This window comes from Pseudogymnoascus destructans, assembly GCF_001641265.1.
Source record: "Pseudogymnoascus destructans isolate 20631-21 unplaced genomic scaffold scaffold_2, whole genome shotgun sequence".
NCBI classification, from domain to species: domain Eukaryota; kingdom Fungi; phylum Ascomycota; class Leotiomycetes; order Thelebolales; family Thelebolaceae; genus Pseudogymnoascus; species Pseudogymnoascus destructans.
In genome coordinates, this window is record NW_020167521.1 from 1498276 (window position 1) to 1525801 (window position 27526).

The 27526-nt window shown below is 51.6% G+C and overlaps 9 protein-coding genes across 9 annotated transcripts; 4 read left to right on the top strand and 5 right to left on the bottom strand.

The window, feature by feature from the left end:
• Positions 1-1048: 1048 nt before the first annotated feature.
• Positions 1049-2359, top strand: VC83_01110 (uncharacterized protein; the record flags this gene model as incomplete). Its single annotated transcript, XM_024464795.1, has 2 exons — positions 1049-1703; positions 1753-2359. One exon carries the CDS (start codon positions 1049-1051, stop codon positions 1412-1414), a length of 366 nt encoding a protein of 121 aa, XP_024327607.1. The 3' UTR covers positions 1415-1703; positions 1753-2359.
• Positions 2360-3370: 1011 nt separating this feature from the next.
• Positions 3371-3688, top strand: VC83_01111 (uncharacterized protein; the record flags this gene model as incomplete). The annotated part of the gene is made up of 1 exon (XM_024464796.1): positions 3371-3688. The coding sequence occupies one exon, from the start codon at positions 3371-3373 to the stop codon at positions 3686-3688; it is 318 nt and encodes a 105-aa protein (XP_024327608.1).
• An 803-nt stretch (positions 3689-4491) lies between these two features.
• Positions 4492-7418, bottom strand: VC83_01112 (uncharacterized protein). Its single transcript, XM_024464797.1, has 2 exons — positions 6133-7418; positions 4492-6055 (listed from the first exon to the last, which is right to left on the bottom strand). Exons 1-2 carry the CDS (start codon positions 7055-7057, stop codon positions 5193-5195), a joined length of 1788 nt encoding a protein of 595 aa, XP_024327609.1. The 5' UTR covers positions 7058-7418; the 3' UTR covers positions 4492-5192.
• Positions 7419-12075: 4657 nt separating this feature from the next.
• VC83_01113 (uncharacterized protein) lies at positions 12076-13359 on the bottom strand. The gene is made up of 2 exons (XM_024464798.1): positions 12896-13359; positions 12076-12842 (listed from the first exon to the last, which is right to left on the bottom strand). Exon 2 carries the CDS (start codon positions 12776-12778, stop codon positions 12104-12106), a length of 675 nt encoding a protein of 224 aa, XP_024327610.1. The 5' UTR covers positions 12779-12842; positions 12896-13359; the 3' UTR covers positions 12076-12103.
• A 117-nt stretch (positions 13360-13476) lies between these two features.
• GAL1 (galactokinase) lies at positions 13477-15048 on the bottom strand (the record flags this gene model as incomplete). Its single annotated transcript, XM_024464799.1, has 1 exon — positions 13477-15048. One exon carries the CDS (start codon positions 15046-15048, stop codon positions 13477-13479), a length of 1572 nt encoding a protein of 523 aa, XP_024327603.1.
• A 702-nt stretch (positions 15049-15750) lies between these two features.
• On the top strand, positions 15751-18613 carry ILV2 (Acetolactate synthase, mitochondrial). The gene is made up of 5 exons (XM_024464800.1): positions 15751-16201; positions 16258-16356; positions 16406-16473; positions 16525-18216; positions 18273-18613. Exons 1-5 carry the CDS (start codon positions 16038-16040, stop codon positions 18329-18331), a joined length of 2082 nt encoding a protein of 693 aa, XP_024327604.1. The 5' UTR covers positions 15751-16037; the 3' UTR covers positions 18332-18613.
• Positions 18614-18638: 25 nt separating this feature from the next.
• Positions 18639-21275, bottom strand: VC83_01116 (uncharacterized protein). Its single transcript, XM_024464801.1, has 2 exons — positions 21005-21275; positions 18639-20846 (listed from the first exon to the last, which is right to left on the bottom strand). Exons 1-2 carry the CDS (start codon positions 21220-21222, stop codon positions 18731-18733), a joined length of 2334 nt encoding a protein of 777 aa, XP_024327605.1. The 5' UTR covers positions 21223-21275; the 3' UTR covers positions 18639-18730.
• Positions 21270-27454, bottom strand: VC83_01117 (uncharacterized protein). The gene is made up of 6 exons (XM_024464802.1): positions 22973-27454; positions 22845-22922; positions 22621-22793; positions 21916-22571; positions 21546-21865; positions 21270-21499 (listed from the first exon to the last, which is right to left on the bottom strand). Exons 1-5 carry the CDS (start codon positions 24492-24494, stop codon positions 21823-21825), a joined length of 2472 nt encoding a protein of 823 aa, XP_024327606.1. The 5' UTR covers positions 24495-27454; the 3' UTR covers positions 21270-21499; positions 21546-21822.
• Positions 24931-26917, top strand: VC83_01118 (uncharacterized protein; the record flags this gene model as incomplete). Its single annotated transcript, XM_024464803.1, has 4 exons — positions 24931-25605; positions 25666-26199; positions 26249-26800; positions 26849-26917. The coding sequence occupies 4 exons, from the start codon at positions 24931-24933 to the stop codon at positions 26915-26917; spliced, it is 1830 nt and encodes a 609-aa protein (XP_024327601.1).
• Positions 27455-27526: the final 72 nt, after the last annotated feature.

The following is a 27526-nucleotide window of genomic DNA, read 5'->3' on the forward strand; positions in this document are numbered from 1 at the left end:
GCTAACTATCGAACGATTCAGCCGTGATACAGGTAAATGCACCGCATATTATATCAAGAGATTACCGCTCAACAGGCCCTGGAGGAAGGATTCCATGGTGCCATGTTCTTGGCATGGATCTTGGCGAACACCAGGTAGAGTATTCCCCTCCGACGGACGATCCCCGAACCTTCCGGCATTGCAAACAAGCCACGATCAGCTGTTTGCCCAATGTGTCACCATATTGCGTGCCAGGGTTGGAATAGCCATGGCTACTACTACAGGATCCCAACTCGTTCTATATGGGTTTACCGCCACTAAGCTGAAGGTCTCGCTACCGAGACGAAATATTAAGCTCGAGGAGGCGCTGGTCAGCCACCAGACTAGTACAGAGTACAGTGAGGTAAAATACGTATGACATGACAGATAGACGATAATTGCCTTACTAAATGAAGTATTCATCATTCAGTTCCTAATGCTCATGCTATGAGCGCACCGTTTCAGAGAAAAGCCACTTGTTCGTGATTGGCCATATATATGCAGTTAATATGGAAAATAGATTGCTTACTGCATAGAAGGCGGCCCTCCGCTTCTAGAAACAAAATAGATAACATTCGAGGCTTGGTGCTACTGCACGTGGCCTTGCCCGACTGTTTACCCGTCGCTATGGAGAGATCGGCGGCTTCAAACGTCATACTCGACACGGTGCTCCGTTTACCAACGGCTTGTAATATAACCTCAATCAACATGGGGTAAGGTTAATCTCCGATTAGGTCTCTCTCCGCGACAACTTCAGAGATATGGTAAGTCCGGGTTCCTGAGCTAGGTAAGCTACCGTGTTTATCCTTTCGTCTGCGTGATTGCGCCTTCTTGGCCGTTGTTGGTTCTCCAATTTTTAGCCCGGCTTCACGGCGACAAATCGCGCCGCTGTGTATGATACCATATAGCAATCCCATATCGGGATTTCTTTATAAAGGAGCTAGTTTCCACAATGTAGATCCATTCTCAATCGATCGGCTTCTTACTGTCCTTTGAGATTCATACGTGGGAATTCTTTCCATCGCTCAAGATGCTTCCGTCCGTTGCTCTCCTCTCTCTATTGGCGGCGGCTCCTTGCGCCGTTGTAGCCACTCCTACCAACCCTGTCAAGGATGTCAACCCCTTCATAGGCAAGAACTACTACGCAAACAGCCACTACTCCAAGGAGCTCCAGGAAACCAAGGCTGCCTTCCTCAAGAAGGGCGACGTGCTCAATGCCGCCCGCGTCACCACTGTGCAGCGTACCGGCACTTTCGTCTGGGTGAGCAACGTTGCCGGCCTCTCCGGCATCGACACTGCCATCGCCGAGGCACGTCGTACCCGCAAGCAGCAGATGCTGCAGCTTGTCCTCTATGACCTGGCCGACCGCGATTGTTCGGCCGGTGACTCTGCTTGAGAATTCTCCTCCGCCAACGGCGGTCTCCAGAAGTACAAGACCGAGTTCGTGGACAAGTTCGCCAAGGCGGTCTCAAGTGCTCCCGACTTGACATTCGCGATTGTCCTCGAACCAGATTCTTTGGGCAATGTCATCACCAACCAGGCCATCGAGTTGCGCGCCACCGCCTCCCCCAGCTACGAGGAGGGCATCGCCTACGCCATCACGAAGCTTCAATTCCCCAACGTGAGCCTCTACATCGATGCCGCCCACGGAGGGTGGCTAGGCTGGGCCGACAACCTCCCCCTAGGTAAGTCCCCCCCTTCCGTCCTCCCACAGCCCCACTAACACCCCCCCAGCCGCCGCGGAGTTCTCCAAAGTCCTCAAGCTCGCGCAAGCCTTCAAAAAGGGCGCCACCATCCGCGGCTTCGCCACCGACGTCTCAAACTTCAACCCCTACATCGCCAACCCCCGCGCCAACTACACCGAATGGTCGCCCTCCTACGACGAGAAGAACTACGCCCTCTCTCTCACCCCCTACCCCCAGAACGCCTCCGTCCCGCACCACTTCATCATCGATGTCGGGCGCTCTGGGCTGCAGAACACCCGCGAGGAGTGAGGGGATTGGTGTAATGTTAAAGGCTGGGTATGTGGAGAGGCCGACGACGGATACGGGGAGCGAGATTTGGGTTCGTTGGTTTGGGTTAAGCCGGCGGGCGAGTCGGATGGGGCGTGTGGGCCGCAGATAGATGGGGAGGGCGCGCCGGGGGCGGGGCTGTGGTGGGATAAGTATGCGCGGCAGGCGGTGAAGTTGGCGAACCCGCCGTTGGCGCCGACGTGGTGGTAGGTGAGTGGCAGAATATCATTTGTACTGCTTTGACTACACTTTTGTTGGGGTTTAAGGAGAGTGTGGATAAACAGTATTATGTGAATGGTAGAATAATAAAATGTAAATTTCACGTGGAGATATTATCTACAGTCTAAGCTGAGGTATAGTCAGCATGTAAAGGTATTATTAGAACTAAAATATTACATGGATATAAGCTTGACAATAGACATTACAGTAAAGTTCGTAATAAATGGATAATATCAAGATAAACCGAGCCCTTTTACACGAACATACAGGTGATATTTACAGACTGATGTGAAGAGGATGAGAAGGTTGATGTAGACTTGACAACGAGTATTATAGTAATAATCAGCAGCAAATGAATAATATAAAATAAAACAAATCCCTTTTTACACGTACATACAGGTGATCTTTACAAAATCGATCTGAGGAGTATGGGAAGAGTGACTCACAAGCAGTAATACTGAATAATAATATGTATCGAACCCCCTTTCCACGCACATACAGGTAACATTTACAGCCTGATCTGAAGAGAATGAGCAGATCTAAATAAACTTGACGAGGAGTATTATAGTAATAATCAGCAGCAAATGAATAATAATAAGATGTATCGAACCCCTTTACAGGCACATACAGCTGATCTTTACAAACCGATCTGAGGAGGATGAGCAGATCGACCACGATATGATAAAGTTATAGTACGATAATACCTAGAAGAGAAACTACTTGACTCAATTACAATAATACAACTTCTGATTTCTCTCCCCCCGCCCGAAAAGTCAATTACAACAATAAACCTGATCCCTCGCCATAAACTCCTGATTCACTCCCCCTTATAAATCAATTACCCCTACAAGCAACAAAATCATGCTTGATATCACGAGATTCCAACATTCCCATGACGACCCCCACCCAGGTCGTCAAGTAGAGAGACGGAGTAAAAAGTTTCTTAGCTCCCACCTAGCCTGGAAGCTAAAAAGAACTCTATTTCTTCTCGACCAGAGCCGCATCATTCTCATCGTCAACCATATCTTAAGTTCCCGCGCGCCGGCGCAGCAGCTATGATGTGAAACAACCGCCACGGCCGCCCTTAGCTGCGTTAACCTCACCCCCCCCCACCAACTGGCATGATCAGTCTCATCACACATCTCATCGTCAACCATTCATATCCCAGCACCCACACGCCGTCGAAGAAGCCGCGACACGAAACTGCCGCCGTCGCCGCCCTACCCGCGATAACCTCTTCCCCCCCCACCAAAACCGACATGATCAAATACCAATACCAGCCTCACCCATCTCATCGTCAAGCACCCCACTTAGCGCCGGCACCACCCCCCTCCCCATCATCACCACCCACTCCTCCAGCTTCCCCATCTCTGCGCCCAGCTCTCCCGACCCCCCCCCAAAAGGGGCCATCACCCCATGACCGCGTGCGACTCACCTGATTATGGCGTCTCGGACCTGGTTCTGGGGCCTTACCCTCCCAGGCCCGGTACCCGGTACCCGCTACCATTACCACGGGCGAGACGGCCTAGTGCGGTGGGAGGACGACGACATACCGATGATGGCGATGATGAGGCTGGGTGGAGTGCGGCTCTGGGTGTGTGAGGCTGTCGCAATGGGGCTTTGAGGGATGTGATGTGGATGAATGGGGGCGGGTTGTGCGAGGGTCTGCACTGTAGTGAAGGAAGGGCAGGCCTACCTCTAGCCCATCATCTCATATCGCACAAGCGGTGTACAGATAACCCCCGTCCGCATCACCGTGTCGCACTGTATCATCTCAAAACCACTCGTCGCGTCTGATCCAAACCCCTCTCCGCCAACCAGCTAGAGTCTAAACACTGAATCGAGCTGAGTCATACACCCCTCCCGCCTTATCTTCACCTATCATATTGTTCATATGCATACTGCCGCTTTAGGAAAGGTAACGTGGCCGCGCGTGTGTAGTGTAGCTGTGGGTGGTAGATAGTAGGTGTGGGTGGTGATGCGCGTTGCACACCGCTTGTGCGGCGTCTGTCTGAGGTGAGATGTGATGATGAGAACGGGTGGGATGTGAGACACGGGTGTGAGCTGAATTGTTTTCGCGCAGTGTTTTCCCTCCTGCGCTTCCTGTACACTGAGTGTTTGGGGGGGGGGGAGATGAGTGAGCGAGAGTGCGAGAGGGAAAGGGGAAGTTGCAGAACACGAACATATGTTCACATTCACGGTATCACGGCATTGTATGATAAACAGTAGAAGTTTGCAGAGGCTCATCATTCTATCATCTCTCATCAACACATATAATCTTCCATCTCTCTCTCTGCGAACAACAGCAGCAGCGGGTATATCCGTTCCGTTCCAAACAACAACAAAGTCTTTATCCCTCCCAAACCAGACACCTTCCTCCCTTTTGAAAATCCCCAAAAATACACGCCGTCGATTAAACCCCATCGCCCCAAACCCAACAAAAAGTTCCAAACAAGTAGAGTTTAACACCCATCCATCAAATCATTTCGTATCCCCATTATCCCTCGCTAAGGTAAAAACAAAAAACAGGTAGTATCTAAAAGGACGCCGGGTTTTTCTTGCCATGCCAGACAAGAAAAGTTATTAAATGCCCAATCTTGACAGCGTATATCCCAAACTCCGCCCATGGCAGGGGCTTGCTTAACAAAATACAAAAAATCTCGAAAAACAGATTTCCCTCCCCGTCGCCGCCAATTTTTGAAAGTATTGATATGTCCACGCCGGGACTGGTAGAAGTTTGTTTGTTGAAGTAAAAAAAGAAGAGAAGATGTGTCCGTTGTCGGTGGGGTTGTTTTTTATATACATCATTAAAGTAGTATGTCTTCTCGAAAGAAAAGTAAAAATGTGGTCCTCCAGTGGTATGTGTCCATCCGGAAAGTGGAAAAAAAGAATCCGGGGCTGGCGTTCCTTCCTATGTATGGGAATCCCATGGAAAACTGCAACTTAGAAAGCGCGACGCACAGGGGCCCCGCGCTGGCTTCCTTGCGGGCAGAACGAGTTCAGTAGTGAAGGGGTAACACAGCGCGCAATGAGCTGATGCATGCTCTTCTGCTGTCTCGGCGGAGCCGAGCGCGGGGGAGGGGAGAGGAATCTCTGCTGCTGGATCTGTGGTTGTGGGATTCCAAGGTCCTTGGGTGCGCTCACAACAGGGTCTGCGGGAACGTAGGGTTCAACGAAAGCGGGCTCAGCGACCCAAGGATCCTTAGCCGCGGGCGCGAAGTCGTCGGATGAGGCAATGTGGTGGTCCTGGTGGTCCCGGTGGTGATCCTCGTCCATGACCTCGAACTGGAGGTCGAGGTCGGGGGAGGAGCCGGCTTCGCTGGGGGCCGTCGAGGTGTCGGAGGCGTCGGAGATCATGGAGCCTTCATCGGAGATGGTGGAGGCGGGAGAGAGGGCCGCGCTGTACACGTCTAGGTCCGAGTCCGAGTCGACGAAGGCGTCGGCTGTGACCTGGATGGTGGGCACGGCTGCCGGGACGTAAGTGGTGGTGGTTGCGGCTGCGGCGGCGGATTTGGTGAAGGGTCCGCAGGTGGCGATGCGGTGGCGGAGCTCGGCCAGGGAGATGCGGCGCGATGGGTCGATCTCGAAGACCATGTTGAGGATTTCGTTGAGCTCGTCCGAGAGCGGGAGGATGGACTTGAGGAACTGGCGGTCTGCCAGGTAGGCGCGGAACGTGGAGTCCTTCGTGGAGGCGGACTTCCAGGGGTTACGGCCGCAGGTCAGGTTCACCAGGATAACTCCGAGGCTCCAGATATCATTTGGGGCGCAGGCATAGAAGGGCATCCCAGAAGACTGATCTTGACATTCTACAAACGGGGGAAACCGTGGTTAGTTGGCTGTCCGGGGGAAGGAGGGAGGGAAGGGAAAGAATTAAACTACCCACCTGGTGACATGTAGAATGTAGATCCACATCCGAAATCCGAGGAGAAGCTGTCCGCAGTGGCCAATCCAAAGTCGGCCAGTTTGACCTGGCTACCCCCGTCGGAGACGAGGATATTCTCCGGCTTCAAGTCCCGGTGGTAGACTCCCAGGCGATGGCAGTGGGCAACGGCATCCAGGATCTGCAGGAACACGGTCTTGGCCGCAAGGTCATTACCCACATAGCGGCCGCGCTCTGTAATGTTCAAGAAGAGATCTCCCTCAGGGCAATACTCCATAACAACGTAAGTGCAGTCGGCCACATCGAGGATCCTGAGGAGCGAGACGATGTTGGGGTGTGCCGAGACCTCGTAGTGCAGCTGCATCTCGGTCTGCTGGAAGTGCTGCTGTCGCGCATCCAGGGGGAGACCATTGGCATTGAACTTGTTCAGGACCTTTACGGCATACTGGATTCTTGTGCGGACATCCTTGGCCAAGTGGACTACTCCATAGGCTCCTGATCCGAGGGTGCGGAGGAACTGCAATCGCTGGCTTGGGTCGAAGAACTGGGCCTGGTCGAAGGTGGACGGCGGGGGAGGGGTGTCTGGGGGTGTCGGCGGGAAGTGCTGGAAGTGTTGAGCCTGCTGGTGGACTTCGGGCTGCTGGAAGTAGCGCATGTTGTCCGCGACGGGCGCGAGCGGCGCGTTGTATCCATAGGGCGACTGGGGCGACTGGGACGGAGTAGGGAGGGGAGCCGCGTGGAAGGGGACAACGGGACACTTTACCGGCTGCGGAGAGCAGTCGGTGGCCTTCTGGGACGGGAAGAAATCCGAGAAACAAGATGAGTCTCCATGGGGCGCATTCTCCTCGAGGGCAGCTATTGTCGGTTGGGAACTGTTGAATCGGGTCGACATCCTGAGTGGCCTGTATTGAGGACCGACATTCTGCATGGCCCAAAGAAAAAAGATCCTGTGGTAATGCAAGGAAACCAACTGGTTGTCCGGGTGGAGGAGTTGTTTGTTTTGGAAATCCGGGTCGAAGCCTTGGGGTAGTAGAGAGATGAAATTTGGATCCTTTAAACAGAAGTAGTCTGAAGAAAGGAAATTTGGATCCTTTGAACAGAAGAGGTCTGAAGAAAGGAGATTGAGATGGTTTGGTGGAAGAAGGGCGGAAGAGTTTGTAGTTGTTGATGGATGGATGGATAGAAGGATAGAAGGATAGAAGGATAGAAGTATAAGAAGGTGGGTCGGGCGAGGATGATGATGATGGAGATGACGAAGGTGAAGCGAGTAAGACCAGACTTGGGGGGAGGAATATAGATATTTGGGGAGGGTGGGGGAGGGGGGGGGGGGGGGTGGATGGTGGATTTAGGTGCGGGTTCAGGTGGGTAGGGGGGTAGGGGTGTTGTAGTTTAGTGGATATTAGGTGGAGATGAGGGAGGCGAGTAGAATTGTTAGGCGTCAAAAGTAGTGTGAAAGTCAGGTGACTTGGGGGGAAAGGGTTTTGCAGAGAGGCAGAGAGGGAAGAGAGGCAGAGAGGGAAGAGAGGCAGAGAGGGAAGAGAGGCAGAGAGGGAAGAGAGGCAGAGAGGGAAGAGAGGCAGAGAGGGAAGAGAGGCAGAGAGGCAAAAAGAGGCGGAAGAGGCGGAAGAGGCGGAAGAGGCGGAAGAGGCGAAAGAGGCGAAAGAGGCGAAAGGGCCTCCCCCCTCCCTTCGCACATCCCAATCCCCACACCCCTCCCAATCCCCACACCCCTCCCAATCCCCACCTCTCACTATCCCATCACCATCCCATACTCTCCCTCTCACCATCCCATCCATACTCCTCCCCCCAACCAACACACACCCTCTCACTATCCCATCCATACTCCTCCCCCAACACACACACCCTCCCACCTCCCAATCCCCACACCCCCTCCCAATCCCCACACCCCCTCCCAATCCCCACACCCCCCTCCTTTCCTTTTCCTGCACGACCCATGACCAGCACCCTTGACTGACCCACCCACTCTCCCACCCGTTCACACCGATCCACTCTCTAATCCACAATTCCACAATTCCACCCCCCCCCCGGCTTCTTCAAAGCCAATTACGAGTGCGTTGGATGTAGTTCAGTTGGTGAGGCGGTCGTGCATCCTGCAATGCTCACTGCAACCAGTGCATCAGTGCAATCAGTGCAATCAATCAGTGCAATCAGTGCAATCAGTGCAATCAGTGCAATCAGTGCAATCACTGCAATCACTGCAATGCAGGGTACCAATAAGCCACACACACACACCGCAAAATGAGTGCATCACCCACTTCCCATCCTCACATCTGATTGGTCGCCTGACACATACCCCCGCCACCCCTCCACCCCCTCACCAACCACGATGCGCCAAATCCAAAGACAAGGCTGGCGACAGGAAAACCCGGGACGCGAGACGGACGAGGCGGACGGCGGACGGTGATCGGTCACGTCCCAAATTACAACGACTCCCACAGTCCAGTCACGTCCAGTCACGTCCAAATTACAACGACCGACTCCCACAGCCACAGCCACACCAGACTGCCTGCCTGCCGCCGCCGTGATGCCGTGATTCCATGCATCGACTCACCGTCCATGCTCCATCGTCCATGCTCCATCGTCCATGCTCCATCGTCCATGCTCCATCGTGATTCCATGCATCGACTCACCGTCCATGCTCCATCGTGATTCCATGCATCGACTCACCGTCCATGCTCCATCTCGCCCAACCCTCGCCCCGTGTGCACGGGCCAATGACTGTCGTTGCCCTCCTAGTTGGCCGCGCAGCTTGTGTGGAGTCGAGTCGGTTTTGGGTCCGAAGCCTGCCTGGTTGTTTGGTCGTGGGACCGCACAGTCCACTCCGTGCTGTTGTGAAGTGGACTGTGCGGTCCCGACGATTACTACCCATTCATCATCGCCCGCCTGTCTTCATCCTCAATCTTGTCCGACCGACCGCTCCGCCCGCCGCCCCCCGGCCCTCCACCCCACACGCTCCACACCCGCAACACTCAACCCAACTTGTAAGACACTCACCAAACTCGTCCAAAATTAGCGCCACCGTAATCAAGAACAGTACATACTGTACAGTACTGTAACAGTAAAGACAGTACTGTAACAGTAAAGACAGTACTTCTAACAGTCAGACAGTACTTCTAACAGTCAGACAGTACGTCTAACAGTTAAGACAGTACTTCTAACAGTTAAGACAGTACTTCTAACAATAAGACAGTACTTCTAACATTAAGACAGTACTCCAACAGTAAAGACAGTACTTCTAACATTAAGACAGTACTCCAACAGTAAAGACAGTACTTCTAACAATAAGACAGTACTCCAACAGTAAAGACAGTACTCCGTAACAGTAAAGACAGTAGTACCATCGCCTGGCGCCCGCACCCAGCCTGACCTCCCCCCACTTATCCTCTCCAAGTTCCTACAGGACGGCGCCATAACTTTCCGTACGGGTCTGTGCACGAATTGCGTAAATGACAAGTCATTTGTATGGGAAAAAGCACAGACCCGCACGGAAACTTATGGCGCCGTACTGTATGCAGGGCCTTGCGCGTTCCGAGACCGCTGTGGGTCTCCAGCAGCGTTTCCAGAAACCCATCGCCCAAAGTCAGCGCCAGGGCCGCACGCCTCGTGGCGCTGCGTCCCTCGAACCGCGGCCGGCTTGCTGATTGGGTCCCTGCCCGTCCTGGGTGTGTGTGCTGACGACAGCCATGGTCGCTGTTCAGGGCCCTGATTGGGCATGGGGGGATGGTTGGTCGGTTGCGGCCTTTGTTGCTGTCCAGAGAGAGTAGGATGGCCGCCCTGCCTGGGAGGGGACGGCGCTTCGCATCAGGCTATCGCTACAGGTTGGATGGTCGATCTGATGCGGTGAGGATGTTGGTCGAGTAGGATGTTTCGAGTAGGATGTTTCGAGTAGGATGTTGGTCGAGTAGGATGTTTCGAGTAGGATGTTGGCCGTAGGATGTTGGTCGAGTAGGATGTTGGCCGTAGGATATTGGCCGAGTGATCGACGGGATCGGTGCTATGAGAGTCTCATAAATCGAACCCCAACACTCACCGAAACGCCCAGCCCAGCCCGTCCAACACGCCCCCCTTCCTTTCCCACGCTCGGTCGAAACACGCATATTCTGCCCCGGGTGGGGACACCCACCCCGTACCTACCACGCTGTCCCGTGCGTGCCGTGCGAGTAGCAATGCCATGGTACTGGATCGGCTTGCGTGGTTTCTAGGCCTGGAACGGCCCTGCACTTTGCTTGCTGGGAGACGGAGAAGGCGATGCCGATGGAACGCGCTATGCTATCCGATCGCTATTTTTGCCACACACTGCGCTGGGATGGGTCCGATCCCAGTGAACCGCAGTGGAGGGGCGTAGCGTAGCATGGATGCGGACAGGAATAGGCCCGTTCACGATAGTGGTGTTCTAGCTGTCACTGTCATCATCTTCTATGATCAGTTATGACATTCTTGCTGTAAGCTCTGTCACTTCTCACACTCCCTCGCCCACTCCAACGGCTCCCTCGCGAGCGAGGCGCCCTGCAAGGGAGCGCTGCGATCCACTGGGATGGAATGTACGTGGACTGCCCACGCGTCCCAGATAGATTGCTATGTGATTTGTGACGAACTCCACACTATTACCGCCGACCGATGGGAACCTTATTGCGTCGCAGACGGGGGATGTGACATGTCGCTCATTGAGAGGGTTGATATCACTGTCACCGAGGCGAAGGCGTTGGTCACGCTGTGGTACAGGGAAGTGTAAAGGGGGAAAGGTGGGCGTCTGGAGGGAGTCAGATGAGGCTCTGGGGTTGTACGGGTGGTGGGAGGAGTGGTACGAGAAGGCTGGTGGGTTGGGGAGTTTGCTCGGTGGCCTGTTTGTTGTGGGTTTGGCAACGGGTGAGTGGTCACGTGACTGTGGTTGTGAGGGAGGGCGGGGAATTGTAAATCCGGTCGGTTTGGTGATCGGCGAGATGGCACGAGTAAACACTGTTCTGTTCATGGAACTACTCGAAGCCTAGGAATTCTTGCTGCAACGAGACCGCGACTTGCCTTTTTATCTAGGCTATTTCGGGTGCTGAGTTGAGGATAGCAGGAGAGAAGGGGAATATAATACTCTCCCCCCTTCACTGGCTGACTACCACATATTGTGATTTAATAACCTCCGTATCTAGCTGGACAAGCCGGGGTTGATGTTGCCGTGCTGTGATGGATGTTGGTCAGTAATCAATTCCCTTGAAAGAGATCGCAGCCTGGATTCGCCTTGTCCTCCCATTCTTTCTATCCGCTATTCGTTCCTTCCCCCATTCATTCCACTATCCCCTTCCCCCCGTTCCCTCCCTCCTTCTGTATCTGCCATTCGTTCCTCCCCCCGTTCCTACCCCCGTTACTTCCCTCGTTCCTTCTCTCCTCCTCTCCATCTGCCTTTCGTTCCTTCCCACATTCTCTCGTTCTTTCCCTCTTTTTATCCATCCGCCGTTCGTCCCTTCCCTCCTCCTCCTCAACACCCACTCGTTCTTTCCCCCATTCGTTCCTTCCCACCTCCTTCCCTCCTCCCGCTGCCCGCGCCTTCCATCCTTCCTCCTTGTGCCTTGTCCCGTTCGTTCCTTCCTTCCCTGGAGCATAACTTCATGACTTCATCGCGGTATTACATAATCCTACGTCCCCTAAATTTAGGGGCAAATGAAACGCGACTGGAGAAAAATCTGGAATTCAAGACGAAAATCAGAGGGGAATAGCAGACGATTATGAGAATAGGAGACTAAGATGTGCTGGAGTCTACCAGTACAGCTGCGAAATGAGTGTAGGCGTTAGAAGTTAGGATCTGGAATTTATGAAGTTATTGCATATATAGTATTTGGACGCCTTATAAGTGGAAGACCGCTACATGATATAATCCCGTAAAATCAAGATCTCTTCCACATATCCAGATGGGGGCTACTGCGACCCCAGGAGCTGCTCTATATCAAATCAACTCCAGACGCCCCTAGGGTATCTCATTCGCATGGGCCAAGTAAATAATAGGGCATTTTTTCCCATCCTTCTCCCACAACTTAGCCAAAGGCCTACTGATACATTGTCCGTGAACATCCAACGAGACCGAGTGAGGGACTTTTATCCGATGGTCAACTTGATATATAGCCTCCAGAGCCGGGAAGAACCCTGGAGTAAGCGACCTCGTTGAGTCCATCACAATGTGATCCACGCAATGCCTCATAACGAGGAATCTGATCTTCGCCAAGTTGGTGTTGGGAGATGTCCTCGCCGAATGGAACCACTGAGTCGGGAAATAGTGTAGATTATCGAACCAGACCATGTCTATGGAGAAATCAATATAGATCTGCGCCGGCGATGTCTTCGTCTTCAACCTCATCGTGTTCGGAAACGCAAGCGTGTAGTGTTTCAGGGCCACCGAGCGGGATTCAGAGCATATGTGCAGGATGACGGGGTGGTCGAGTGAGCTCATGAACCGAGGGGAATTGGTGACTTTGCCGGTGGATGCGCGGAAAAATATGCGACGCATCTTGACGTCGAGTACCCGCGGACCAGGCAAGCAAAAGTTCCAGACCATGAGTCGGATCTCGCTGGGCAGGTTGGGGAAGAACTTGAACCTCTGTGTCCGCTGTTTGACTGGTGCCGAAGGTAGCTCCGCGGGGCCCATCGTCACTGACAAGACTTGGAGCACTTGGACTGAGACTGTTAAACTGCATATATTCTCTTGCCCCCTTTACAGGCGATATAAGCTGGACAGAGCTACGGGCCTAGGGTGGTCACTTACTATAAATCTTTACTTTCGTGAAGCAAGTTGGTATCCGCGAGAGCTCCTGGTGTGTCGATGGCTTGAAAAAGAGAAATAGCAGGAAGAATATCTGAATGCATATATATATATATATCAAAAGGAACGAGGCCAGACGAGGCCAGACGAGGCCAGAAACCACGGAGAGTCATCTCCAGACTCACGGACGAGTCGTTGTGGACAGGCTAGAACGAGTGCACATTGTTCGTGCAGCGTCGAGGACTTACTTGGAATAGACATGGTGAAGTGAGAAGGTCGAGCTGAGCCCACAAAGTCCAGCGTAATTGAAGAACTATTTGCATAGTAGGAATTCGTGAGACCGAGCGGCATTTAGTGAGAAAGTTCCATGCCATTGAATTTCGTTCCATTCCATTGCGTTGCGTTCCTAGCGTCTCATTCTATGCACGTCGAAGCCGAATGAGCAAATAACCAGGCACCAACCGAATATCTGCGACGGTAATAAAGAACACAACTTAACCACCAGAAACAAACCCTGTATGCATGAGGAAACAAAAAGAATGACGGAGGTAACAGTGATAGATAATATGCTTATACTATAATATCTACAAACCCCCCTCCTTCACCAGGAACACGGCACTGCCGCTTCCCGGCCTGCTGACAACAACAGCCCCCTCCTTCTGCTCCGCAGTCAATTCCTTCTTGCTATAATACTCCTTCTCCCAAGCCTCCTTAACTGCCTCCACCTTATCAGCGGGGACAAGATGCACACTGCAGCCACCCCAGCCTGCACCAGTCAACCTGCTTCCATAGCCTCCTGCCTTCTTTGCAATGGCGCACAGCTCGTCTAGCTCAGAGCAACTGCATTCATACAAGTCCCTGCAGCTATCCTGCGTCTCATTCATGATGTCGCCGAGCTTGCGGTTATAGCTCTCCGTGGAACCAGAAGCATCGCGTTCAAGCTCTTCGGCTGGCTGTTCGAGCATCTTGATAAACTTGGAGACACGTAGGGCCTCAGAGAAGACGTGGAGGGCGCGCTGGCGCAGCTTGAAAGTCTCAGCGCGGACAGGGAAGGTAGATTCAAATCTCTGCTCGAGCTCTGGGACGGTCATGCGGATCACCTTTGCGATTTCTTCGCGAGTATAGCCCTCTTCCTTTGTGAATGTGGACTTCACCTTCTCCACCAGCTCGGGCAGCTGCTCGTTGATCGACGCCGAGGAGTTGCGCTTGGCGAAGTATGCCTTCTGGAAGCCGTACAAGCTGATACACAGCGGCCCGGAGTCTGCTGGAAGAGGCTCCTTTGTCTCGTTTAAGAGGGCATGGAGGTAGGCTGCAGCAAGAGAGCACTCGACGACACGGAGGTTATAGCAGACGGGGCCAGTGACATGCTTGTCTGATTGCACGAATGATTGTGCGATCAGGAAGGCGAGTTCGGGGTTTGTGCTTGGGAACTGGACCGGGCGAGCCGAGAGCTCTGGCACAAAAGAGACGTAGAGCGCGCTGCCTCGGAGGGAGAGGACAGAGGCAGATTGATCCATGCCACCTGAGTTGACGCCCACCTCACGCTCAGCAACGATGGCAATCTCGGTCAAATCCATCTTGCTAACATCCTTGACGCCATTGGCGACCATAACCGCCAAAGCGCTGCCGCTGACGAATGCAGCACTGCTGCTAAGTCCGCCACCAGCTGGAATCGAACCATCCATCAGCACGTTCATGCTCTTAGGACGGAACCTCTCGCCATGTGTTTTCTTCAGCAGTTGTAAGGCGCCCTTCAATCCGCACTTGAAGTAGTTTGTCCACTCATGGACTTTTGAGTCGATATCGACGTTATCATATGGGATGTCGAATTCGTGTGCGGAGAATTTCTCAGACTCAACATTCGAAATGCGGATTTTGAAAGTGCTGGACGAGGCCGAGGCGGAGTCGTCGGGGCAGGAGACGGCGAAGATGGCGTCGGATGTAATTGCCATGGGCAAGACTGGATAGAGGGAGTAGTCGATGTGCTCGCCGATTATGTTGACACGCCCAGGGGAACGCGACACGAAGGATGCGGGGTGCTTGTATGTGGATTCGAAGGTGCTGAGGAGCTGGCTCCAGCGCTTTGTTTGCGCAGATACTGCATCTTGAGTATAAATGCCATCCAAAGAGGCAACGACTGGAACTGTGCCGGCCATATTGACAACAGAATTGGTGCTCTGACTGCTCTAAACGGCAAAAGAGGGGTTCGTTGGGTGTGTGGGATAAGACGAGTCTGGGCGATAAGACTTTTGATACCCAACGCCTGGGAATCTTGTCGATTGTCAAGCACAGCTGCGACGAGGAATGATAGGAAATAGGTGAAAGAAAGAGAGATGAAAAGAAAACCTTTTGGATGATACAAATTCTTCCTGAACAGCCAGCTCCGCACGTAGTATAGGCAGGTTACATACTGGTACCATAGGGTAGGGCACTGGAATTCTGCCTCGATGAGAACGCCAACGTAAATGCGGACCCTGAGTTCCACCACCAATTAAAGCATCGTATGTCCTCTGTAGTCAAAACTGCGGTCTGCACTCCCCACAGCTTCGGGGCGAGATATTGTTTTTTATGCCCCATATATATGTCAGCCACGAGTAAACAAAGCGAAGATAGGAGTATGATCGCATATAACGTGTAATAACGTACGATAGCCACGCAAACTATGCTGGCTATATACTCCGACGATGAGCTTTGTTGCACATACTCGGGCACAAATAGGACACAATACATTTTAAATCGGGAGCTATGGGCACCCTGTGTCACCTGACTAACTCCCCGCCTATTCCCCGCCGAGGTCGGAGATCTCTATGTCAATCCCCACATTATGATTGGCCAATCCCCATTTTATCGCTGGAATTCTCACAAACATATCGTGTGCACGTGATCGTCGCCCGTCCGCCTCTTGTTCTGGCTATATCTCATGGATGACTCTACAATTGTTCTTTGCATAACAAGTCCTTGCGTGCCAAAACCTCGTTGTCACCACCCTGTCGAGACAACACCATAGTGGAACAGGACACAAGGACAGCTCTTCTTTAGCTGTACCTGGTGTTATCTTTACAGGGCCTTTGAAGTCGCCACACGGCTTCGATTCCATTTTTTCAGTCGCAGACTTTGGCCCACGATCTCTCACAATAACCTCACGATGCTCCGATCACAACCAGCGCGGTCAGCTGTCCGCAGCTTGGTGAAGGCGTCCACCCGAACATCGAAACCTCTCTCAACTTCTTCCGCCGCCAGAGTTATATCAGCACCGAAAAAGACTCCCGGTACTACCAGATCACAAGCCACAACCGCGGCTGCTTCGTCGTGAGTCCTCCTCGATTCCACCTTCATTGACCTATTCTAACCGACTGATTTTGTAGGCAAGCAAGAGAACCTCCGGCGTCAACATTCAACACAACTCCTCCGCAAAATGAGCCGCAACCTCTTCAGAATGCGAGGCAACCCGAGATGGATGAGTCGTACGTCGCACTAGTGCCTCGAAATTTGACAATGCTGATAGAGATATAGGTTCATTGGGATGAGTGGAGGAGAAATCTTCCATGAGATGATGCTCAGGCAAGGCGTTAAGCATGTTTGTATGTTGCTCGAATAATTGTCTCCAACTTCAAAGCTAACCGTGGACATAGTTGGTTACCCTGGCGGCGCTATTCTCCCTGTATTCGATGCGATCTACGACTCAAAACATTTTGAATTCATTTTACCGAAACACGAGCAAGGTGCTGGACATATGGCCGAAGGTTATGCCCGTGCATGTGGAAAGCCGGGTGTGGTTCTGGTAACCTCTGGACCCGGTGCCACCAATGTGATAACGCCTATGCAAGACGCTCTTTCTGATGGTACACCGATGGTGGTATTCTGCGGTCAGGTCGCTACAACATCCATTGGAAGTGATGCTTTCCAGGAGGCTGATGTCATTGGTATCTCGAGATCTTGCACCAAGTGGAATGTTATGGTTAGAAACGTCGCAGACCTGCCCAGGAGAATTAAGGAGGCCTTCGAGATTGCCACAAGCGGACGCCCTGGACCAGTTCTCGTCGATTTACCAAAGGATGTTACTGCATCGATCCTGAGAAAGGCTATCCCGATGATCAGCACTCTCCCATCATCGCCGAGTGCAGCTTCCAAGGCGGCATCAGAGATCACCCAGAGGCAAATCCAAGCTACTATCAAGCGTGTCGGAGACTTGATCAACATTGCGAAGAAGCCTGTGATCTACGCTGGACAGGGTATTCTTGCACTCCCAGAGGGCCCAAAGCTGCTCAAGGAGCTTGCCGATAAGGCCTCCATCCCTGTGACCACAACCCTCCAGGGCCTCGGTGGCTTTGATGAGCTTGACGAGAAGTCTCTCCACATGCTGGGTATGCACGGATCTGCATACGCAAACATGTCGATGCAGGAGGCCGATCTTATCATTGCTCTCGGAGCAAGATTCGATGACCGTGTGACTCTTAACGTTCCAAAATTCGCTCCTCAGGCAAAACTTGCCGCTACCGAGGGCCGTGGTGGAATTGTCCACTTCGACATCATGCCAAAGAACATCAACAAGGTTGTTCAGGCCACTGAGGCCGTTGTCGGTGACGCGGCAGCAAACATTGCCAAGCTCCTCCCATACGTTGACGTCAAGACCATGGACGATCGCTCGGAGTGGTTCGGCCAGATCAATGCATGGAAGAAGAAGTTCCCTCTCTCCTTGTACGAGAGGTCTGGAGAAAATGGCATGATTAAACCGCAGACCGTCATCGAGGAGCTCTCCAAGCTGACCGCTCACCGCAAGGAGACCACCATCATCTCCACTGGTGTTGGCCAACATCAGATGTGGACCGCCCAGCACTTCCGCTGGAGACACCCCCGCACCATGATCACCTCCGGTGGTCTCGGCACGATGGGTTTCGGTCTTCCCGCCGCCATCGGCGCAAAGGTCGCTCGCCCAGACGCCCTTGTCATTGATATTGACGGCGACGCCTCGTTCAACATGACTTTGACCGAGATGTCCACCGCCCATCAGTTCAACATTGGCGTCAAGATCATCGTCCTGAACAACGAGGAGCAGGGCATGGTCACCCAGTGGCAAAACCTCTTCTACGAGGATAGATACGCACACACCCACCAGCAGAACCCCAACTTTATCAAGTTGGCGGATGCTATGGGTGTCCAGGCACGGAAGTGCGAGAAGCCAGAGGATGTCGTTGACAGCCTCAAGTGGCTCATTGAGTCCGATGGACCAGCCTTCTTGGAAATTGTTACCGATAAGAAGGTCCCCGTCTTACCGATGGTGCCGACAGGAGCTGGCCTACACGAGTTCCTTGTATATGACGAGGGTAAGCATATACCATTGACATCCCATGGCCTTCCTTTATACTAACGAACATAACAGGCCGCGACAAAGAGCGTAGGAAACTCATGAGTGAGCGTACTTGCGGTCTCCACAAGTAAACTTACCGCTTGTCGTTTCTCTACATCTGCCATTAATACTACATATCTTCATCGTCGCGGTCTCCACATCCCCCGAAGAGTCTCTGTTTTATATCCGGGCATGGCGTTATCGCTCTCTGGGGCAAAAGTTCTCGTTCTAGTTGTCAAGATGTATCCGATTGTTTTTGGGGTGAAAGGAAATATTTAAGCTTCAAAAGTGATAGCTTACGGGGATTATGCGGTCTACGTGGTATATAGTGTCTGGGCATACTTGATGAGGAATATGAACACGCTTTTCCCCGTTAATACTAGTAAAGAGTTCGATTGACTGATTTTCTAACGCTTTGCTGAATACGCTGTGTGATTTGAATATCACAGTACTACTGTACAAAGAATTGTACCGCTCAAATGCATGCTCGCTTAGTCGGCTTCCTCGTTGGGAATCTCGACAGTCGTATCATCAGTAATACTCAACTCGCCCATGGAGCTGTTCAACGAGCCACGACCCCTACTACTCCCACGGCCCCTAGCACTCCCACGGCCCCTAGCACTCCCACGGCCCCTTGTTCTATTACGCTTCTTCTTCCTGCTCTCTGGATTAGTTATCTGAGGCGCTTCCCGAACCCATCTCACAATACTGCGTGCCCGAGTCGAACCCGCAATGTGGTCTTCGCCCTGCGCTTTATTTTTCGATGGACCAGCCTTATGTTCATCCGATTTGCTCGTACTTTTCCTTTCCTCCTCCTCTTGTTTCTTCTTCCTTGCTGTAAGGTTCTTCCTGAAAGTCTCGTTGTCACTTAGGTCCGTATACGCTAGCGTTTCTAAAACAGCCTTCCTGTGTAGCCTCTCCCTCTTCTCGTCTTCGGTCTCTTTCGTCCCCCCGCCTTTCTTGGGAAAAATCGGTGGGATTCCTCCCCTCCTATACAACCTGGGTCTGCATAGGAAGTCCCAGGATTCACCAAGGTCGAATTTCCCGCCCACTCGGCTCAGGATCTCAAGCCAATCTTTGCGGCTCTGCACCGCCCGAGGCTGTTCGAAAATCGGATATCCGTCGCAGCTGCGGATGAGGCGTGCAGCCATGTGAGCATGGCGGCGTAACTCACAGGTAGAGGTCTGCATAAGAACGTGGCAGAGAAGCAGGGAGTGTAATGCATCTACGAGAAGAGGATGGTAAGTGAGCGACTCATGTTTATTGGTACTGTCAAGGAGTTGCTGGGCTGCTGCATGGAGAGCAGATGTATCAGATGCGTTTTTGGGGGCTGAATCGTGGTCGACTAAGATGTCCGTTTGAGGATTTGATGAGAGGCTTGGTGGAGTTGCAGAGAAGAGCTTAGATATCTGGTAGGCCACTGGTGGTGGGATTCCCGACAAAGGGTCGCTGCTGCTACCAGTATTCCCCCTAGGTGACTTATATCCAACTGCAGCTTGATAAACCCTGCGTTCGAAAGCTTCCATATGCTTTGGATCAAGTTCTGGTGTGTAATCCAAAAATGAGAGATAGGCAGTATAGTCACGAAGAGCTCGTTTTGCGTATTCTTTCACCAAATTGCCCTGTTTCTCCTGCTCCATCGCTTCTGGATCCCACCCGACGCTTGGACCTCCAGAATTGCTCTCATTGCTCGCTCCCATAGAACTGCTTTGACTTTGACCTGTTGAAGGAAGTGCCTTTTCAACAGTTTGAGAGGCTAAGTCAAGGTATGCGCTAGCCCTATGGAACAGTATCTGAGCCTCTAGACTACTGGGATAATCGTTTTTATCCAGTTTCTTCTCCTTACATTTCGATGACTCACTTGTATCGGCCGCCGAGCTTGAAGTATCCTGTGAATTCTGAGGCCACGGCTTGTGCAAACTCTTTTGAGACCTGCAGATCTGCAACGCCTTGGTAAGATCTTCCACGGCCTCCAAATTCTTCTCTTGGAGCATCTTAGCAACGGCTCTTGTACGTAACGGCTCAGCTGACATATGCCGTTCACTTATGACCTCGTCGAGTAGTGATAACGCCTCGGGCTTCATCATAGCTTTGTCATCTGTCTTCTCATGGAAATAATGCACATATTTCCCATCGAGACGGTCCAGATTTTCCCGAGGGGTTTCAATTACTTGTTTCGCAACCCTTTCAAGGACAGACGCTCCTCGCATGGTAACAACACAGGATGCTATATCATCAAGATGATACGCCTCCGAGAGCTTTTGGGTAGCCTTCTCTCGCATTCGAAATTTCCGTTCTGGGCTCAGTTGCGCTTCGACCCCAGGTCCAAAGGATCCCAGCCCTAGCGCTTCTACCCTACTTCCTCGCATGCTTCTAGCAGTAGTGAATGGGTTTGAGAGAGCCGACGTGGCAATTCCGGCTGTTGCTCGTACTGCAAGGTCGCAGGCTTCTTCAGTAAGCTGGCGGATCTTCAACAAGTCAAAGAAGACAGCGGGGTTAACGATTCGGGGTCGAGGGAGGGCCCAGTTGATCTTTGCTAAGACTTCGAGCTCTTCATAAGGCATATGAACCCAAGAGCCATGATAGCTATTGATATAGGGCCAGTGCCTATAGGGACATGAAAGTTAGTCTCTCTCTATGCTATAGTGTGCGTTTGGTGCAGATGAGCCTGGCTGCCAGGGTAGTGGTCTTGCATAGAGAATATTCAGAAAATATATAGAATATGGTCTGCTGAGTAGTGTCAAGTTCTGCAAGGCTGTACGTACTTATTGAAGGTCATTTCATACGGAGGCTGCGACCCTGAAGCCTCAGTGCCATCCGTCTGGTCTCTGGACCTCGAGGGTCCTGGAGTGGGAGATGGACCTGTGCGAGGCGGGCCCGTGGGAGGCGGGCCTGTCTGGTCTCTGGAACTTGAGGATCCTGCAGCAGGAGGCGGGCCTGTGGGAGGCGAGCCTGTGGAATTGTCGTCTGGTTTGTAAGCCATGTTTGTTTAAAGATGTTGCTTGAATCGATACTCTCTAAACATATAATTCTCCGTTAACTTATCATAATATTGTGAAGGAGGAAATCCTCTCGCAGCTCCAAAACGAAACCTATATACATCGAGCAGCCGTCCTGTAGGCAAGAGTGACCCTTTCGTAAACAATAAGGAGCTTTCCTTCCGTTCCTGGCATAGAGAAGTATAGTACACAGTGCTTGTAGCTGGCGCTGGCAGGAACGACTGGACGGGACATAGCTTATAATGAGCCATTGCACTTAACCTACTGTTACTTAGCTGTGTAGCTTATGTGGCAAGATATTGCTTACAGGTGCATGTACGGTAAGTTCGCTATACAGTCAAAGAAGGAAGGTACGCCTCATTCTTGAGTAGAAGGCTATTGACTCCAAATTATCATTCATATATCTTTGATGAAACCGTGAGAGGTACAAGACTTCAATCAGAGACCTAGGTATATATATGCCAAACAAACCAACGCTATGCAAGCTCAAATCGGTAATGCTCTGTAACCGTAATCATCTCTGGCTGCGGTTCCAGTACCACCATGGGGTATCTTTGAGTAAATATTATATATCTGATATGAGACTACGAGCTGAGTGCCAAGCATGCATCGACGGCAAGGCCGACCCTAGGTCTCATTAGTATTCGTGGGAGGAGCATTGGCTACGGGGATCGTACCTTCCGTTCTTCTGAGCTACTACATCGCTGATGAGTTCTTTGTCAAGGTCTGGGAACATGCCAGAAAGTGTCTCAACAACATTTTCGTGCTCTGCTCTTTCCAAATGCTGTGCTTGGGCTGTTTCAACGCTTGCCTGCCGCACTGCCGCATTCTCAGCACGCAGGTGGTTTCTGTCAATAGTATCACGGGTCGGTTCAACAAGTCTCTGTGGGCTTACGGGCCTCTCTGTATTTCTTGGCGCTGGCGATAGTCTTGATGTATTGCCGGTCGCAGGGCCTCTGCTAGGGCTACCTTGAGAGCTGTCATCGGCGAAGATCCGTCCAATGGAAGATAGGGGTCTTTGGATGGACCGTAATAGTCCACTCATGGCTGCTTTTTCATCGCCGCCGTCAGCATTGTTAGACTCATAAGATGACGTCGATTTTCTTGGCTGCGAGGATTCGGCTTCAGTGGATTTCCCAAAATTGGGCTCCGATGAAGGCTGCCCAGACTTCTCGGATAGCTGTTGGGTAGGTGTTGGTGGAGCGTCGGCCTCGTCTGTGCGATGTTTCTCAGCAATGGCAAAGACTGCAGCCTCCACATTCTTCTCGAAGTCCTCGTCGGATATTGTCAATGTTGTACGGTCTAGATTTTCTATAAACTGAACGGCACCCAGCTGCAAAAATTAGTTGATATTTGCAATATACGAATCAGGATTTTCTTACCAACGAGGACAGATAATAGCCGGCCTCCCCACCAAGCTTCTCCTGGTTGCGGAAACGCAAAATGTATTGGACATTAGATACCAAATGCTCCGGATTTGCTTGTAGGACTGTGTAAATCAACAGAGGCATAAAGGAGTCCGCTGACGAATCTGACTTGGAATGCTTTAGTAGTCCTGGAGTAGAAAGTTAGCAGAGTGAGAGCATGTTTTTGTCAGCTTACTCACCAAAAATGACTTTGCAGCAGTTGAGAACACAGATGATCTTGTCTCTTGGTGCTCTATATGTATTGATTTTAAGTAGTTCTACACGTGGGTTAGAAATGCTCCCTGGATTGAGTCGAAGTTGTATTCACCTTGTTGTGCTAAAATTAAAAATCGCTTCCCACTCTCCCCAACAGGAGGTATGTCTAGGTGTTCTTCTTTCACCCACCCATAGATGCCAACTTTTTGGGCTAGGATATCATCACGCTCAACATCCTCTTGATGCTGGCCTCTCCTTCCGGGCCCCAATGGGCGCTCTCCGTTTCTTCTCCTTGGCCTCGCCCCGGGTATAGGCTGTGGAGGGGGAATTGCTGGCGAAAAAGTCTGTGTGTATAGTCTGTTCATAACAAGCTTTTCCATGCCCTCGCGAGCATTATCGAATTCCGCATCGGAAACTTCCTTCCATATCTCACACTGAGCCATCTTATTTGTAATAAATGCCAGGAAGTCCCCTATAATCTTGACCTGCTCATGCACCATCCACTGTTTCTTACCAAACTCCTGCAAGAAGGACCGTAAGAATTTCGCAACTGGGTCAGCGGTACGATGCCTCAGCTGCTCCAGAAATCTATGGAAATCAAAAGGAAGGTCTGGCTCCGGTTCGGGTTCTGGTGGCGGGGGTCGATGTAGCGATGTAGCATGAGGCGAAACGGGCGATTCGATTTGTGAGATGTGTCCCTCAGACGAGCGCATGGATGGCATTGCATACATGGAGGTGGGCTTGGGGGGTACTTCTGGGCCTATATCACTATCTTTGCTTTCGCGCCGAGATGATACGCCCTTCCCCAAATCAGTGCTCTCTAAACCTTGGGATATATTGATCACCCTGTGATTCAGCGGGTCAAGGCTTGATTTCCTAGGAGGATGCTGGATCTGAGTCCCAAGCAATGGCCCTGCGAGCTCGAATCGAGGAGACATCACCTCCTCTTCACCTGGCCCTCCTCCTTCTGCACTGAACTGATCCATGATGCTCTGTATTTCCGATCGGGATTCTCCTTCGCGCCCATCTTCGCTAGGAGAAGGCTTCTCATCAAATCCCGCATCAGACCGTGTCGGCGACCTGTCGCTTGGACTTTCCCCAGCCCCAGACCGAGGTGTAGATGCGCTGTTAGACGTCGGGGGTACGGCTGTGTGTGGAGAGTGCGGGGTAGGCTCGAGGAACATATTGTTTTTAGTCGGAACTTGTGTAGTGTTCGATTCGTTATTTGAAGGAGGATGTGGCCTCAGCGTTGCCGTTGACGACTCCATCGGATCTGAGCCGACATATTTATCTTCGGTGGTTGGCTCTTCGGTAGTTTGCGCTTCGGTGGTTGGCGCGTCGAGCGTGGTTTGTTGATCCCGATGGCTTTCCACAGCCTTTTCCTCCAGTGCTGTCTCGTCAGTAGACACACTGGCTGTGCCAGCTTTTTCCATCGTATCCTCAATGATCTTGCCCGTGTCTGACGGACCTGCCGTGCTGCCTGCGTCTTGTAGCTCCTTCCCCGCAATTCCTACTGGGTCATCGTTCGTGCCCGAACGGTCCCCAACCACGGTGTCTATCTCATCCAACTTCGGCTTGTTCTCAAGATCGCGGTCCGGTTCAGCTTCTCCTTCTTGCTGTTTCGGGGGAGACATGCAGGATTTGCCGGCCGCCGTGGCAAGAGTAGGTAGGTTGTTGGAGCTGTGAGCTGTTCGTGGTGGGGTAGGGCGGTAGGTACCTTGGGAGTGGTCGTAGCTGTTAGGTGATCGAGGTAAGGCGGCTGAGGTGGTAGGAACAATGAACTTCCACTATAACAAGTATTCTCCTGTATGCTTTTATTGTGTATGGACCGGCTTTTGTGCACTTGTCACTTACCAGACGTAGAAAAGCCTAAGAGCTGCAGGTGGTGATGGAGTTCCATGTGTGAAACCCCCAACAAATGACGAAGTCTCAATTAGCGAGGTACGAACATCAGACATCACCAACCCCAAGCGAACTAAATTTGTAAGGACGGACAGGACAACAGCACGGTTCGAGTGAACGTGTCTCTCACCTTAACGGTAAAGGCCTCTGTCGGGCTATTCAGCAGAAATGTGTGGCATATTTACTTCCATTTCTAAAACTGAAGCTCCAAGCCCAAACCCTGAACTACTACAACGCCTCGCCAACAGGGGGCCGGACCTCTCCAATACCTTAACCATAGATGGTGATATCGTCTCGCTGCTATTTACATCTACCGTGCTTTCTCTGCGTGGCGGCCACGTAACTGCGCAGCCACTTTCAACCACAAAAACCGGCTCGGTCTTGTGCTGGAATGGAGAGGCCTGGAAAATTGGCCACGATGCGGTAGAGGGTAATGATGGGGAGGCAATTATTGGCCTCCTTGATGCCAGTATTACCTCAAGGTCTACGGCTGATGAGTCTATCAATGGCGTCCTCGATGTCCTGAGGACCATATCTGGTCCCTTTGCATTCGTTTATTATGACAAAATCCATCGTCTTGTTTATTTCGGGCGGGACTGCCTTGGGAGACGATCGCTGTTGTACAATTCCGAAGATATCTCGGATGCTATCCAGTTTTCTAGTATTGCGGACCCAACGAGCAGTTCTTGGAAAGAAGTTGAGGCAGATGGGATCTATGTGGCCGCGCTTGATAGAGCATCTATAACCCCAGGTTTAGCTTTACTAGAGGAATCATCCGTGGGAAACAAACACTTTCCTTGCTACAGATGCCCATGGCCAAGTGACAACCAGGGTGCTACTCCTGTAAGTCAACAGTATAACTGTGCAGCCAACGTTTTGCAACAAAAGCTGATTTCTATTCAGTCGCTTTCTCTCGGTGTTCTTAACCAAGTAGTCCCCACGACGCTGTGGTCTCTAAATATGTTATCCGAATCTGTCAGGCAACTTGAGCAGCATATGATACAATCATTGCGGCTACGCTTGCTGAATATTCCTGATCCTCCGCGTTCTGAGGGTCCAGCCAAGGTCAAGCTGGCCATACTATTCTCTGGCGGTCTGGACTGTGCAGTCCTTGCACGCATGGCGCATGATATACTGCAATTGGAAGAGCAGATAGATCTCCTTAATGTGGCCTTCGAGAACCCACGGGTTGTTTTGGCATCAAAGCAACCTCCAAAAGTGAAGCTACAGCGAAAAGCTCGGCAAGGACGAGACAAGCTAGATATTCATGGCGAGGCTGTAGCCAAAGAAGATCCATTAGGCGATACCCTACCCGTTGTCTGTCCGCCTGTTGGGGTGGACAGCCCATTTGAAGCGTGTCCAGATAGAATGACTGGGAGAAGTGCGCTCAAGGAGCTGAGACAAGTCTGTCCGGGGCGGAAATGGAACTTCGTAGAGGTAAAGCATCCCAAAGCCTTGTACCTTATGGCTCTAACATTATATCTAGGCTAATATACCATACGAAGAATTCTTAGCTCATAGAAGTAAAGTCGTATCTCTTATATACCCACACAACACAGAAATGGACCTATCTATAGCAGGTGCATTGTATTTTGCATCTCGAGGATCTGGGAAAGCATCCATTGACGACAGTATTCCTGCAACCGACTATACAACAGAAGCTCGAGTTCTTTTGTCGGGTTTGGGCGCAGACGAGCTCTTTGGAGGTTATACCCGACATGCCACAGCATTTTCTAGGCGCGGATTCGAAGGGTTAATTGAAGAGCTGGACCTAGATGTGGGTAGACTGGGAAAGCGAAACCTAGGGAGAGATGATCGGGCCATCTCAAACTGGGGTCGAGAAGCCCGCTTTCCGTATCTTGACGAGGATCTCGTGAGATGGTCACTGGCGTGTCCTGTGTGGGATAAATGTGGGTTTGGTGGCTCAAATGAGGCATTGGACACCGGTGGACCGGCATTGGAGCCAGGGAAGAAAGTACTTCGTCTCCTCGCATGGAAGTTGGGAATGCACTCTGTGTCCCAGGAGAAGAAACGCGCGGTAAGACGATCTGTTGTTTATTGATCGAACCTACTAACGGACACACAGATCCAATTCGGAGCACGAACTGCGAAGATGGAGACGGGACGCAGTAAAGGAACGACTTTACTCTCATGAGATAATTTGGCGGAAACCCAAGATCTGGCGATGATGACACTTCAGATACTACTGAATTGATACTGCAACCCGTCAGCCATTTCGTATACTCTTCGTGTGTTTCTGTACAACAGTAACCAGAGAGTTTGAAATAGCTAACGGCTTTATGCAATCAATGATGACGTGGTTAAAGGCAAGTCTGAGCTATAGTTTCTGGGCGCCCAACTCAGTTATGATGGCGCTGACTGGAGGTGAATGGCGACCTTAATCCCAAGGACTGATCCTTCAATACCTACCATTTTTCAGCTTATGGGGTGCCGTGATCCGGACCACCTGAAATTAAATTATCCGCAGAGGACTACACATCGGTTCCTGGATCTCCATTTGTAGCCGAAGATTAGCTGTCCATGAAGGGCCGTGATCCAGCCCGCCTGGAAATCCCCGTAGAGGAAACTTCCTCGCCTGCACATCGGTTTTCTATGACATGACCATACGGTGTCAATCACGTGATGATATGTTGATACCTGTCAGAGATCTCTGCACTTTCTAAAATTCCACCAGCCATAACGCGCTTGTTTCAAGTGCAGCACTGTACAAGTACAGTAAGTTACTCCGATACAACGAGTTTGT